The following is a 15,768-nucleotide window of genomic DNA, read 5'->3' on the forward strand; positions in this document are numbered from 1 at the left end:
ATCTCTTGGTATTTCAATTTTTCCCTAAAGTTGACATGAATTATTGATTATAGAAATACATGAAAAAAAATCAAAAGTAAAGTATGTAAATTTATTGATATACCTCATCAGGGCAAATAATCGTTTCAAATCTGGTGTTTCTTTTGAATTCAAATCTGATACAAAAGTTCATCATCATCAGCAAACAAATTATGACCGTAACATATACAAAATGAATTATATCGCAGAAACAGATCTATCACATATTTCATTTTTTGTGAATATATTATAAAAGATAACATTCTCATATTTTTCAAACAAATTTAATTGATTAAAACATTGATGGGTTTGATAAACTGTAAAGCAATTTCCGACGAAAAAAATGGAAAAGGATGAAGTATGTGAAGCATGCATTTGTAGATTGATATGCGTAAAAAACTGAAATTAGTTGATAAAGTTAAGATTTTTACCTTTTTGAAGAAGATTCCATGGAAGATCTTAATGGCTGGGTCAGTTATTGAAGATGGTGTTCGAAGATCCAATGGTAGGAGATGAAGGAACAAAGCGATTTTGGCGTGTAGATAGTTAATGAGCTTTCTGAATCCTGTTTGTCCGTTTCTTCAAAAGGTAATATTTAGAGGAATATAATTGTTTCATATGGATAAAGACAAATTTATATGTTTGGTAAAATAAATGAAAACATTATTTAAGTGATGTTTTATATATTATTTTGGCAAATGCTGTATTGGGTCCACAGTTTGTTAAAAATATTTTAATATAAGGCCCCATTAAGATATCAGTTGGTTGACTAATATAATTTTTTTTGTATATTAAAGCAACTTGTGACCTACCAAATATATAAAAAATAAAAAACAATATAAATCAACAATGTTATTGAAAATAAATTATTAATCCTTACCTCCATGAAGAAGTTTTGGTGGTTGTTCAAGCAACGGCAGCTCAGCCTTACCTCCATGACAACATTGCTGGAATTCAGGTCTTAAAGTATTTTTACTCCTATTCTTTCTTTCTTGATACCACATGTGTGCACCACATTGTTGGCATTCCCAAACAGGATCACCTATATCAAAATATCATACAATAAATAATATATCTATGTAAGGTGACACAATGATTTGAATAATATAGGAAATAATTATTTGTTCAAATCTAAATGTTATGACCTTGATGTTCATCATCAGTTAAGTCTTCTTGGTCATCAGTTTCTTCATCTGCATCAGTAGAACTGTTGTTGTCTGCTTCAGATTCATCGGACGAAGTTTCCATGACATGATCCTCAAACAATGTTGAGTAATGAGATTTAGTTTTGTCACCAACAACATCAATTGCTACATCATTTGTCTGATTTGTAACGGTGGCAGTAAACTTGTTGTATAAGTTAACTCCACGGGTTTCATAACGGGACTTTTTCATAGGTGGTTCCACTATATTGCTAAAATCAGATGGTTATGTAGTTTGTGCATTTGGTGCAAAATCATTGGTTTGACATTGTTGAGAACTTGCAGAAGTTGAAATAGTACTGGAGTTCAAGTGTGAAATTTTGGCTTTTTTGGAGAACAAACTTAAGGTCTCTAATGAATTAGTAGGTAGGTTGTTGACAGCTACATTTTCATTCCCAAATTTTTGTTCTTGTGACTTTCTTTTGCAACCTAATTGAGAATGTAAACTATCTGAACCCTTTATGTTTTCTGTGTCATTAAAGTTTTTCATGAGATTAGTTCCAGTAGATTTAAAAACAAATTGTCTATGAGGTATGTCATTCCCAAAATTTGTAAAGGTTGGTTGGTTTGTATTATTATGTGGCCTCATGATATTTGTAGAGCAATTGCTGACCTTATTTTGTGATCTCTTTGTAATGTCAGCAAAAGGAACATTTGCAGTAGGAGTTGAGGATTTGGAATTTAAGACCTGTGTGTGGAGTGAAGTAGTTGCAATGTTTGAAGATTTTGTGGAGTGAAAGTTCACTGTGTTTGTTGGAGGAGTATAAATGACATCAGGATTTAGATTATCATCAACAGTGTTCCAATAATATGGCTGTCGTTTGCTACCTACTTGAGGAGTTGATTCATTAGCAGCAATTAGTCTAACTATATCATTAAAGTTTTTGTTTATGTTCTTTCCAGTTGATTGAAATATAAATTGCCTATTAGGAGCTGACTTAGGAATATTCAAATTAGGAGCTGACTTAGGAATATTCAAATGACATGCATTGGATGTATTACCAAGGTTATGAAAGTAATTGCGTGTGGTCTGATTGAGTTGGTTCAATTTTGTTGTGCTAATGTCAGAAAAATCAGCAACATCTTTCAATGTAGAATCCATACCAGAAATAGATGAACTGCTGGAAGGATTTGGAATCTTACTGCATTGTTTCTTGTTTGCTATAACTCCTCTTCGTCTTTGTCTTGCAGCTGATGAATTTTGTTGAGTTGAGTTCTTGTTTTTATCCATTACCAATTGGTACAGGTTAGCCTAATTCAAAATTGAGGGAAAAAGTGTTACAAAAAACATTAGTGTAAAATGTCACAACTGAATTGCAATACTCAGAAAATAAGTGTTGCTTACCTTTTTAATCACAGCTGAACATTAGTTTACTCAATTTTGAATGATTATGATGTTTTTGTTTATAAAGAGATTTAAAATGTATGTTATTAAATGAGTATCTTCGTTTTTGTTTGTGTTTGATAAGGAACTAAAAATATGTTTTAGTCTTTGTAAACTAACAGCATGATATAGGAACATATAATGAAATGTTATATCAGTTTGAATTTTGAAAACTTCAAATTTTGAAATGCAATTTTTTTCCATTATGGTGGGAACTTTGAAATTTAAGTTCCATTCAAATTTATTAAGTTGGAGGGAGAGTATGGTGATTGTCGATGGAAAAATTAAGTTAGACCTAACTATGGAAATGTAGGTAACTATTTTGCAGCTGGCAAAAGTTGAACTATGCATTTTTTGCTTGTTTACTTGTATGTTACACTAACAATGTTAGTTCATTAAATGCCCACCTAATTATTTATGCAAATTCAGCATGAATTGTGAAAGAAAAGGTCAAAGTCTATGTTATACAGTCCAGCTGTGATAATTGTGGTAGCATATAGGTGTTTGTCTTCAATCGATGTAAAGACATTGTGGTTAATAACCAATAATTCTTTGATGCAACTGTACTATATGGATATTATTTTAGTAGTATCAGATGTTGGGAAGAACATAAGCTAAAAGAAAAGTCACATTTCAAAGTGGTTGTTAACAACACCATTACTTCAATAGTACGAACAAAAAGTAAGAAAAGATGACATAATAGCTAAGATAAAATCCAATACAGCTGTAATGGTCATTAGCATTACAAAAGCAGAACTAACATTAGTTGATAGTTGGATTAATTAACAATTCTATCAATGTCAACATCAACTATATTACTCTTTGCAATATTCAAGAAGCTGAACTTGAGTACATCCCCAGCTTTGCAATAATTTTCAGAGCAGAATTTGTGCCATGCTTGATACTCAATTTTTTTGACTCCATTTGGACCTGGTGTTTGAATAATTTCAGCCAAATGAGGTTCAGCAACCGACCCTTCAAGCACCAAATAAGAATGAAAAGATGTGATATAGTCACCAAACCACTTGTTTAATATCTGCATAATATGGTTTTAAATAAAGGGAAATGTGTAAGTATTAATCCATAATAAGGAAAGGAAAATAAAAGTAAGCTTAATCACTGAAATGAAAAGACTCAAAGACTCATTTGAACAAATTGTGTATGGAACATTTGAACACTGGTGTGTATGGAACAAATTGTGTTGCTCCACTTGATTGAGATCTCATTTGAGATGGAGTCTCAGCAACAGCATTAATTGTTCCATTTTCAATACCAGCAGCTAAACTGAGAAAATAATTTTGGATACAGTTAGCAGACCTATGTAATGTGATTGCTATAAGACACATGTGATTGCCATAAGACACATAGAAAATAAAAGGTGTTAGAAACTTTTAATTATCTACCATTTTTTGAATTCAATGATCTCTGGAACATCATCATTGATGAAAAGCTTCGTAGTACTCCAGGTGTTTGAAATGTTCAAGGCATATTTGCCTGCAGAATATCTATGTTATTAATATATTTTCTATATATATGCATACATAATTGGATTCACAGTTATATGTATATATTTTATCAAACCTTGAGCTTTAATCTTGGCATATTTCATGAATACAATAATTGGACCATCATTTGCTTTGTTCTGTACATTGAAGAATTTCAACGCATAGTTTTCCCACAAAGTGCAATTAATCAGATTGTTGCTACAAATGTATCCAATATAAATCATGAGTGATTTGAACATCAAAATGTTATAATAGATCAAATATAATTTAAGACAGTTATCAATTGCATAATATACCTTAAGTCTCGAAGAAAAAAGTTTGATTGAACTTTCCTGTTTCCATGAATAGGTTGTTGAAAACCTAGTTCATCTACCATTCCAATGATATCTACAAATAGACAATGACAAATAATGTAAACTTTTAGCATGATACATCAAACAACAAACCAAAAATAATTCACTTTAAGCATAGAAAATGACAGTATTTACCATATAAGTAATCTTCACGAAAATTCCCATTAATAATATCCACAAAAGATTTGAACTTTGTAACAGGGTCAGCAATTTCATGAACATTGACATCATTAACTAATGTACCACCATTGAACCTCAACTTGAATTCATGATGTGATGGCTTGAATTGGTCATCATTCTTTGATACTTGAAAGTTCTGCATAGTGTAAGTGTTTTTGACAATGATAGGAATCTCATTTTCAAATTTCTGTTTCAACTCGTTTGGAACTAAGACAAAGATATCATCTCCCTGAAATTAAATAATATTAATCTCTGTATGTAATGTTTGTTTTTTTTCTTGACATATGAATGTTTTGTAACATTATTTCTGAACATCAACCTCAAACCTAAAAGTTTTAATAATTTATTTGATTTTTACCTTTGCATCTACCACAACCATTTCAAAGTACTCCTTTCCATCTTTGGTAGCACTCCATTTGTCTTTCACTTTGACAGCTACTTTCCATAGATCCTTACGGTCAGTGATGTCTTTGATAAACTCAAAAGCCCTAGCCATTTCCTGAAATATCCAAATATACTTGAAAAGGACAACACATTATTAGCAGTTTTAAAAGTAACATGACTTCAAAATCTGTAAGACACTTGTTCAACATTTCAACCACTCAAAGTGACTTAGAAACAAAACATATGACTTCAAAATATATACGACAACTTCTTCAACTTTTGAAGCATTAAAAGTGAGATACAAACAAAGATTTTGAAACAGAAAAACAAAAATATGAACACATCAAAATAGCAAAACTTTGAAGTATTACGACTTTAAACATTAAAATAAAACATCAATAAAACATAAATTAAAAATTTGAGATACTCAAATGACCAACCGTTAAAGCAAAATCAAAAGAACCAACATTTCAAGCGTTAAACCGAGATTTAAAAAAAACTTTGGAACCATTAAAATCCAACTATGAAAACATAAAAAGATCTAAACTTTGAAGTTAAAAAACAGAGTATTAAGTTGTTGAAGAAATTAATAACCAAAAACGATTTCATGAAAATATCAAAACTTATAACTTTAAACATGAAAATAAAGTGGTGAAAACACAAAAACACGAAATTTATAACTGTTAAACACAGCTCAACACCATGAATGCAAATTTTACTCATAACCTAAACTCAGACTTGTGATCTTACATTTTAAAGTTCGCATAAGAAGATGAAAACATCTTATGAATCGGATGAATGAAATGCAAGGAGATGAAATGAAAGAAGATGAAAACGTTACCTCAAAATCTTGCTTGCTGAGAACAGTTTCTGGGAGAGACAACCAAGACAGAGTTGGTGAGCTTTTGGTGTATAGAGAGAGGGAAAAATGTCAGTTTATTTGAGACAAATGATGTTTTGTTGCAAAAGAGGTTGATTTGACAGGTGTACTTTCATTTCAAATGTAACCGGCTCAATTTGTTTCCAACCATGGCTTATATTAAAAAGTGACTTTGTGTCTCAAATATGTACTTGCGGCTTGGTTATGTATATATGGCTTGGTTCAACACAATTTAGTTCAGTTAGCAGTTTTTTGGACATCAATTGCCCTTCAAATGGACACATGGCAGTTTATTAAGCAGGGGCATTTTAGAATTTACCAGTAATATTCTTATATTGTATTGGATATTCATTCCATTGCATACACCCCAATTTGGAGGGGAAAAAAATTAGAAGATTGGATGGTATGAGATGGAATAGGTTCCATTGTGTTCCATTCCACTCCATTCATTTTTTGCAAATCCAAACAATGTAACTTAGTTAGTTACCACTTCATTCCATCATTTACCACCAAGGTAACAAATTATAAACATCCTTCACTTTGAACCCTGTTTCCGGATAATTAATTCATTAATTAAGTGTTCGCAAGCTTTTGGTGATCACTAAATAATTATAGTTAATTCGTTAATTAAGAAAGGACTGCAAATGCCAACCCACATCATAATTTTGCTTCAAAGGGATTGGGAGAAATCACAACCAAAAAACAAATGGTGGAGAGATTCAACGATTCCACAACTAACTGTACACACTATTGAATCTACAAGAACCAAACTATGCCACACAAGATTTTGCTTCAATGGTAACTTATTATTTAATAACCACCACACAAAGAGTGACACCTTTAATAGCACCACGCCACCACCTTGTTTCAAATAACCTCCTCCTGCGTAAACATCATAGGAGGAACCACATGGGATAAGTACCCTTCAATGGCATATGCCTGAGTTAACACGAGATGGACCAAGGAATGTTCTTATTCAGAAATCAGAAATATACATCCTCATTTCATAATGTCACGTATAAGGTATAACTACCCTTTGCAGTTAGATTTGAGAGCATATTACATACAGGTATCAAAATGACAAACTTATGGATTGGGAAACAAACATGATTAGCCAAATATGGATTAAGAATTAATATTCCAATCTGAATATGACCATATAATAAATTATTTTACGCAAAATGTGAGCTTCATGATACACCATTCCATTCCACATTATTTATTTTCTCATAATAACAAGATTGAACTATGAGCATAAAGACTTACATAGCTCTTTTTCTAACAAATTAGATAGGCACACCCCTCCCCCTAATTTATCTTTATCATCATCTATAGTACAAAATACAAATCAAAATACACAGCAAAAATTAAGAGTCTTTGTTTTTCCCATTTCCCAGGTTTTTTTTTTTTCTTCTTTTAATATCTTTACTTTTACATAATTAAAAAAAAAAACTAAATTAAAGTTAAAATTACATTAATTCTTGCTAATGTGAGCTTCATGATAAAAGTTCACATCTTATAATTTTTTTTCTGTTTTCTTATTTTCTACTATGCTTCTTCTAACAACGCCAAGCTGACGTGGCAACCATGGCCCTCTCATGCCAAAAAAGCACCAACTCAGCCTGTCGTTTCGCCACGTGGAAGCCTCTGATTTGTACCTTCGCTAACAAACACTCTGCCTGAAAATCCGCAAACTGACTCAACTGCACCGGCCTCATTCCCGCGCCGTAAAACGCCTCTCTCCACGGCGTCGTTCTTCTTCCAGCAGCTTCCACCGCCGAAATAATCTTCGGTCGAAGCAGAAGCATCTCGATCCTCCTCGCCCACTCTCCTCCACCTCCGGCCGCCACCGAAGCATCTAACGACTCCAGCATCATCGAATAAAACTCCAAGCTATTCACAACTCCGCGGCGAAATGACGCTGCCGAAGCTGCCTCCGTCCATCCTTCGCCGTCGACAAAAACCACCACACCAGGAGTTATCCTCCGAACATCGGAAAGAAACGCGGCAGTACCGTCGGATCCTAGGCGACAGAAAATCGCCGGTGTTAACAGAATCGCAGTTTTCTCACCTTCAACAAACCTCACAGCTTTAAACGACACCGTTTCAAAAGTCCTTAACGGCACAAAATCAACCTGAACACGAATCCCAAGGTCATGCGCAAACTGATTCAGATTCTCACGAATAAGCCTACTTTCAACGGCGTACTCCTCCGGCACGACGGCGGTGATACGAAGCAACGGCGAACCGTTAACAGCTTTTTCAGCAATCTCTTTCATAAGAGAAGCGTATTGAATTCCAAGTCCAATTTCAAAATCAACAACGTGCATGAATAACGATCCATGAAGTGCTTCAAGTAAAGCTTGATTAGTTGTGAAAATTGAAAACATTGGAATTGGTGAAATTCCAGAAAAGGCCTTGAACGTTCTTATGGTTTGCACAATCTCCACCATGGATGAAAGACGAGGTGGATTAGTCCGGTTTGAACCGGAGAGAAGAGATTGAAGAGCGTCTTTGAAATGAAAAGCCGCTCGGTGTAGCGGCTTACCGGTAGGTGATCTTAACCGTTGATTGAGCCGCTCTAGTATCACTTGAGCAAATTGAAGATTATTGTTATCGAAACAATCCGCGGCACGAATAAGCTCTTCGATGAAATCCCAATTACTGTTGTTATTGTTGTTGTTTGGTTGGTTATTATGATTGAATTCATGAACTAAATGATCCAGATTAATGTTTGTGTTTGGGTAATTATAGGCCAGGTTTTGATTATTAGAGTAAATATCTGAGAGAGAAGTGAAATCTTGAGTTTGATCAAATTGGTCTTGAGAATGGTTAGGGTAAATTTCAGGGGTATTATTGGTATTTTTCAAAAGAGGTATTATGGGAGTTGAAGAGTCGTCTTGTAAACCCAAATCTTTCATGATGGAATCCCACCAATCCAAATTAGGCAAGGAAGCATGATCTTCTTCTTCTTCCACTTCGTTATTATTATTATTATGTTGATGTTGTTCTTGTTGGGTTGGTTTCTTTTCAGGGCTAGGACTACGACAAAGTTCGAGGACAGACCGTGGTTCGTAGCACAAGGTGGCAGTAGTGGTGGTGGTTGTTGTTGTTGTTGTCGGGTTATTGGAAGCCGGAACGAGGATGTTTTGAGTAGTGACTTTTGGTTGTTGCGGTGATGAAGATGTCGATGAAGATGAAGAAACAGCAGGAGGAGGAACTCTCATTGCTGGCTATGGGAGAAAGGTGATGTTATTGTTATGATGATGATTTTGTTGTTGTTGTTGTTGTATTGAATTGAGTTACTATTGTTCTTTGCTTTAGATTGTGAAAGTTGAGAGAGTGAGAGGGGCTTTTTGATAGCCATGATCGTTGCCTTTTTATCTTTGCGTGTGTGCATGAAAAGGCTGTCTTGTGGGTGGGTCGCTTTTAATATCAAAACTTATAGCATGACATGTATAGATAGATAAACATGCATGTGAATGGTGCCATGCATGTTCTATTTTACACCACATTAAATAGTGAAAGTGTTTTCCATTCTTTTTCTTCTTTTGGTTTTCTATTGGTCCCTCCACTAATGGCTATGAATCATGTTTCAAGCTTTGTGGAAAACTATACACATATGGACCCTCTTCCGATCAAGATTCCAAGTTTAGTTCATTCTCTATTAGACACATCTCTTCGTTATAGAAAAAGTTTTGAAGTAAAGTTTTATTGATTAAAAGATAAAATAAAATGGTTTGCATGCATGTTAAAATCTAATTTGGTTGGTTAAATGTGATTTCGATTGCGACTTTCATTTAATTTTTCTTAATTTATAATACCGTATGTATATTAAGCAAAAATTAACATGTTACAATATTTTTTTAATGACAAATAAATATATTAGTGATAATATAGTATAAGGGGTAATCTAATCCATTATAAAAGGTGGTCCAAAGTAATTAAAAAAGAAGAAGATAGTATATGACGAAATCAATAGCCAAACAACCGATACGACGAAAATAAAGGGAGGTTTCACTATCCATTCGTAAAAAATACATGGAAAACTTACACAAAATAATTATATTGCTCAGCTTTCACAACCTTATATGAAAAAAATATCATTACTTTGCACCTTCTAAATCAGCCACAGCAAAAAATGATGACACTTTTTACACCAATCATTTAACTTTTACACTTTAACGTATTGATTATTACTATAAATATGGCCTAAGTAAATTAGTCGACTTCTAGTAAGATTAAAAAAGTATTTTTCTTGTCTCTAATTAATTTATCTCTGTTGATAGGGATATCATATCTAATATATAGAAGTTGAAGTTTAAACCTCAAACACTCAATTTATTCACGTTAAATGTGAAATTCTAACCATTAAACTACCTAACAAAATAAAAAGTAATTTCTTTTTTACTCATTTACCATCTTTGCTGTACTAATTTGAAGCATGACTAAAATCCCATTGAAGAGAGAAGTTTTAATCAACCTTAGTAAAATGGTCTAAAAGTGTATTTGGACAAATATTCTTATGATTTTTTAAGAAATGATTACACAAATAAATATATATATATATATATATATATATATATATATATATATATATATATATATATATATATATATGAGGGTTTTTTTTTTTTAATGGCAGGGGAAAATTAGGATTGAAAACAAGGATTTTACTCCTTGTTAAAATAAATATATCACTCCCTCCATCCCATAAAAATAGTTGTTTTAGGCCATAATTTTTTTTTCACAAACATTGTCGTTTTCTGTTTTCAAGCAGAGTTTACATTTGTTTTGCCAATTTTGCCCTCATATAACTTTTAAATCCTTACTGACGTTGAACTGCATGCTTGTGGCTTAATAAATACTCCCTCTGTCTCGAAATTATAATTAAATTAATTTTATTTTTTAGATACATTTTAATATCAATGTATCTTCTAGACTTAATTAAAGCCAGATACATTGATTAAATACTTACTGACGTTGAACTGCATGCTTGAGGTCGGAGAGAATACTTGTTAGCCACAAGCATGCAGTTCAACGTCAGTAAGTATTTAAAAATTATATGAGGCCAAAATTGGCAAAACAAATTTAAACTCTCCTTGAAAATAGAAAACGACAATCTTTGTGAAAAAAATTTATGGCCTAATAACGACTATTTTTACGGGACGGAGAGAGTATTCTATCTTGAGCCACTTGTGGTAATAATAAACTTTAATTTCCACTTCTCCTTGTATACAAGTAATGGAGTAGCACTCCTTGCATAAGTTATTACTCCCACGTGAACTTTTTCCGATCACACCACAACAAAAGGGGAAATTAGAATGATAATCCTTTGAATAATGAGGAGAAACCAAAATCGAAATGGAAAGTGACCTGGGAAATCTGAGATTAAAGCGGCAGTGGAAAAAATTTGATACTGAAGCAGCCGTGGTGGTTTCGTTTGTGTTTAGGTCAGATATGGTGAAATTGTGCTTCGTCGTCGTCGGGAGAGAAAGGAAGAAGAAAGTACCTTTGGGGTTTGTTGTCGCATAAGAGAGGGAGAGTTTGTGAAAAGAGAAGTAAGTAAGGAACGTTTTTTTAATATATTTTCTTAATTTAATTTTTTTTTAAATCAGGTTAACTGATTTAATTATCATTCTCTTAAAAAATTTCCTTCTAGTGTCCTAGTTTGGGACCTTTTAAATCAAGTGGATGGGTTATGATTTAAAATCTCTGATTTAATAAGTGTTTTTTCCATTAGTGCTATTAGGGAGATACATCTAGTAGAAGTAAAAAACCTAAAATAAAAAAGGAGTTCTACAACAAGAAGTTATGTGGAAGGTTACTTATGTAACACGCGACAATTGACTCTATTATGTTGACCTTATATTCACGGTATATTTGCATGAATGAATGTTTTACGATCGTTAAACTAATAAGGTGGTCCCATAATTTTAATATCTAATTTTCAATAAATGAAAAAAGGAATATATTCGAGAGCATTAATATTTTTTTATAATTCATTTACATACACTCACAATGCAAAGACACTACATGTATCTTTATATCTACCACTTCAATTATTGTTAATAATGCTAGACTTTTTTTTTTCTTCTTTCTTTCGGCTAAATGGAATGGCAACTTTAACAAAAAGTTTGGCTGGCCACCTAAAAAAATAAAGTGTCTTTATGCCAATTTGCTATTCGAAACGTAACACGATCGATGTGTATATACTTTTTTATGCATGTAGCATATGGATCACACTTGTCATAACTACTTAATAATAATGCGTTTGATAATCAACTTTATGTTAATTTATTTATGCAGTCTTTTTTGGAATGTAATCACATATTTTAACGTTAAGGAAAAAGACGTATATGTATGTATGTATATATATATATATATATATATATATATATATATATATATATATATATATATATATATATATATATATATATATATATATATATATATGTATATATATATATATTACTCTAGCCAGAATCCTCGTATACACTCAAGTATTGGATCCAATGCTAGCCCTCGCATAAGATATTCAAGTATTAATGCTATCCAAATCTTATATACTACAAAAAAAACAACAATATCAAAATTTTCAATTACCATGGGATCATTTGAATTCATATATGAATCAAAAGATACTAATACCTAAGGTTTTGACACATGGTTCTCTACTTTAATTTGTAAAAATAAAAATTCAAAAATAAAAATTGTAAATGGATGGACTGGAATTTTTGTTGTTGTTGTTGATAGACGAAATGAGTATCCAACATTTTGTTCATTGTTCATTGTTCCGTGTATTCAACATTTTTTGGTTAAGAGTAGATTTTTTGTTTTTGACAACATGAGTACATCGATCCAACATTTTGTTCTCATGTGACTAGTATAGGACTATTAACTTGTACTAAAAAAAAAGTATAGGAGTATTTACTACCTGACCAAAGTCAACTCTCAAGTATTATAATATCGTTAGTTTTTCAGTGATGATCCCAAACCAAATTCAACTGTTGGTGAAAGTAAAAAAAAATAAAAAAATTTCATGTTCGTTTTTGTTAATCAATGTACCGACGAATGGATTTCTTGATACATGTGGTGAATGTCATCAACACTATCCATGTTTATAGAGGAGATCTCCTCTCTTTCTTCTTGGTTTGTAAGTTCTACTCATGAATATGAGTAACAAAACTCTCTCTTTGTATTGTCGTAAAACAATGTTTATAGAGAGAGGAGAATATGTTGTGACCCGACATGTACAACAAGCTTATTTCCGTCAACCATCTCTCTACGAACTTGTGTTAATTGCTTGTCAAATTCTTCGGTTTTTTCAATGAACTCGTATAATAATATGTAACTGCAACCACAATTGCAATTTAAAATTTTAATGTCAATTTAGCAAAAAAGGGGCATATGTGTCTCCATTCCTCGCCAAGAAAAAAAATACTTCATCCCTCTCAAAATAAATGTCGTAGTTTACCATTGTACACATATTAATATTTTTTGTTATATATATTTAAAAATTATAAAAAATTATTATTTTGAAAAATATTCATTTAGACAAATCGAATGACATCTTATTTGTTAATATTTGTCTTTATAGATTAATAAAAAATATAGATTATATTATATATGGTTAACTGTAACACTTATTTTAAGATAGGGGGAGTAAAATTAAATGGTTGGTGAGAAAAAAAATTAAATTAAATGGTTGGTCAAAGGCACGATTGCTAGTATGATCGATTAATTATTCCATGTCTGATTCTTGTTGGTTTTTAACCTCAAAAATCACATATGTGTTGTTGTGGGCCTGAAATGAGAAATCTATCTTTTACATATTCTTTCAATATTATCCCTGGCCCTAATTAAAGAAAATAATTTCTGTAGACTTTTGTGTCATTTATAAGAAAAAATTTATAATTTTTATGATGTATTTAATATTGTTTAAATATTTTATATATTAATTCTTTTAAAGTATTTGTCTTTTTTAATATTAGTATGTATATATATTTAGTGCCTCGCAATTTTTTATGAGATAAAAATAAAATAAAAACATTAGAAAAGTGACAACAATAAATAACTTCATTACTTTTGATTTTTTTTTTTTTTTGGCTTTCACCACCAGTTGAATCTGGTTCGGGTGTCAGTTTTGGCATCAAGTAGTTTCAGCCCCCCTCCCGATCGCAGTTGCGGGGATCGAACCACGATCTTCTCTACCAAGTTCAGCGTCAATTACCACTGAACCAACTAACGATTGGTATTTATTTATTTAAAAGAATAGTTTTAGGAACTAGAGGAAGTATTTCTCTCAGTTTGTAGGCAAGGTTTTTTTTTTTTAACCAAGTTTGTAGGCAAGGTTAATATAGGTTATTTATGAGATTAGGGTTTCTGCGGCCACAATCCATTTTCAGAATGAGATTTTACTTCTCATTGATGTTGTAGATTCCCAATCTCATTTTTCTACGAAAAAGAAAAGAAGGTTTTATGCATATGAAAAATTTATTTAAATCAACTGTCATTAAAATTAAATAATCTCTTGACCAATAAAAAATTAAATATATCTCTCTATATATATATATATATATATATATATATATATATATGAAATAAAATATATAATTTCCTTTGCGATTCCAGAATGAAGCTAATCATTGGAATGGCGAATTTTTAAAGGTATTGTAAAGGTGATGAATTTTTTCATATGAATAAAGAGGTGTAGGTCTGGAGGACGTATGAGAAAGAAAAAAAAAGTGAAGATAAAGAAAATAGACAAAAAATAATAAAATATGAAGAGTGGTGGGATTAAAAAGGATTATTTCTTTAAGGTAATAATGATGAGAAATGAAAAAGAAAATATAAAAAGAAACATGATTACTTAAGAGTGTAATATTAAATATCAAAATTTATCAATAATAATTTGGTTCAAGTGATTTAGTCAAAAAAGAAAAATTGGTTCAAGTGATAATATAGTCCAAGATTCATTATTAAATATGTTGTTAGATGTTCGATTTATAAGTCCCCGTGAGCATAGTTCAGTTGGCAGAGACTTTGCATGTTATTGCAGGGTAAGAGATCAGGGTTCAAACTCCGGTATTTTCACTTATTCACCTTAAAAAGTGAAACTCTAGCCACTATATATACTACTTGAAAAAAAAATCGATTTCTAACATCTCCTACATATGATTCGATTTGAAGGAGAGAACCAGTATTATTATGTATTCTATATATTCTCCGAAATAAGTTAATCATCGCTAACATATGGAAACTCCGTACAGTAGCAAAAAAAAAAATCAAGATTTATATTGGTATAGGCAAACAATATAGCAAGATTTTCTACTTTTTATTGGAAAAATACAGCAAAATTTACATTATTCTAATTTGTTAATCAAAATGAGTTGGAAAAAGCCACATGCACAAATTGAATTAAATAAATGTATCATATATATATGTCTTGTATAAGTCAATATCAATATACTTAACCATTAAGGATCCATGGAAGGACTGAAAATGACGCGTTAGAGAAAACCATAGGAAAGGGAAACTTGAAGAATACAAAAGATAAGAGATATTGGGAGTGTATGTAATAAGAGAGATTCCTGTTTCTATCATGGCTCAGATAAAGAGCTCTCCATTCACCCCACTCCTAAAGATAAAGGAAAAAAGTGTGTCTAGGAATTGAAGGATGTGATTTTTCATTTGTGGGAATACTAGTGGGGGAGGATCTTCTATCTTCTCTATGGTATAGTGTATAGTGTATAGTGTATAGTGGCACATATACATCCAAATAGAGCTGTTAAAATAGGTGATCGGTTATTCTAAAGAAAATATAGAGAATAAAATTGACGCAAAATTCTACTAAATA

General features: G+C 31.7%; 3 protein-coding genes and 1 long non-coding RNA gene across 4 annotated transcripts; all 4 read right to left on the reverse strand.

The window, feature by feature from the left end:
• Positions 1-1,446: 1,446 nt before the first annotated feature.
• Positions 1,447-2,451, reverse strand: LOC123922798 (WD repeat-containing protein DDB_G0292056-like). Its single transcript, XM_045975486.1, has one exon. The coding sequence runs from the start codon at positions 2,449-2,451 to the stop codon at positions 1,447-1,449; it is 1,005 nt and encodes a 334-aa protein (XP_045831442.1).
• A 1,341-nt stretch (positions 2,452-3,792) lies between these two features.
• On the reverse strand, positions 3,793-4,259 carry LOC123920808. The gene is made up of 3 exons (XR_006813763.1): positions 4,186-4,259; positions 4,008-4,098; positions 3,793-3,888 (listed from the first exon to the last, which is right to left on the reverse strand). It is a non-coding gene; the product is annotated as an uncharacterized LOC123920808 (long non-coding RNA).
• A 33-nt stretch (positions 4,260-4,292) lies between these two features.
• LOC123922799 lies at positions 4,293-5,138 on the reverse strand. The gene is made up of 4 exons (XM_045975487.1): positions 5,001-5,138; positions 4,598-4,871; positions 4,438-4,496; positions 4,293-4,307 (listed from the first exon to the last, which is right to left on the reverse strand). The coding sequence occupies exons 1-4, from the start codon at positions 5,136-5,138 to the stop codon at positions 4,293-4,295; spliced, it is 486 nt and encodes a 161-aa protein (XP_045831443.1).
• Positions 5,139-7,090: 1,952 nt separating this feature from the next.
• Positions 7,091-9,599, reverse strand: LOC123920809 (scarecrow-like protein 15). The gene has a single exon (XM_045973129.1). The coding sequence runs from the start codon at positions 9,131-9,133 to the stop codon at positions 7,466-7,468; it is 1,668 nt and encodes a 555-aa protein (XP_045829085.1). The 5' UTR covers positions 9,134-9,599; the 3' UTR covers positions 7,091-7,465.
• Positions 9,600-15,768: the final 6,169 nt, after the last annotated feature.

Source organism: Trifolium pratense, linkage group LG4 (genome assembly GCF_020283565.1).
Source record: "Trifolium pratense cultivar HEN17-A07 linkage group LG4, ARS_RC_1.1, whole genome shotgun sequence".
Lineage (NCBI taxonomy): Eukaryota > Viridiplantae > Streptophyta > Magnoliopsida > Fabales > Fabaceae > Trifolium > Trifolium pratense.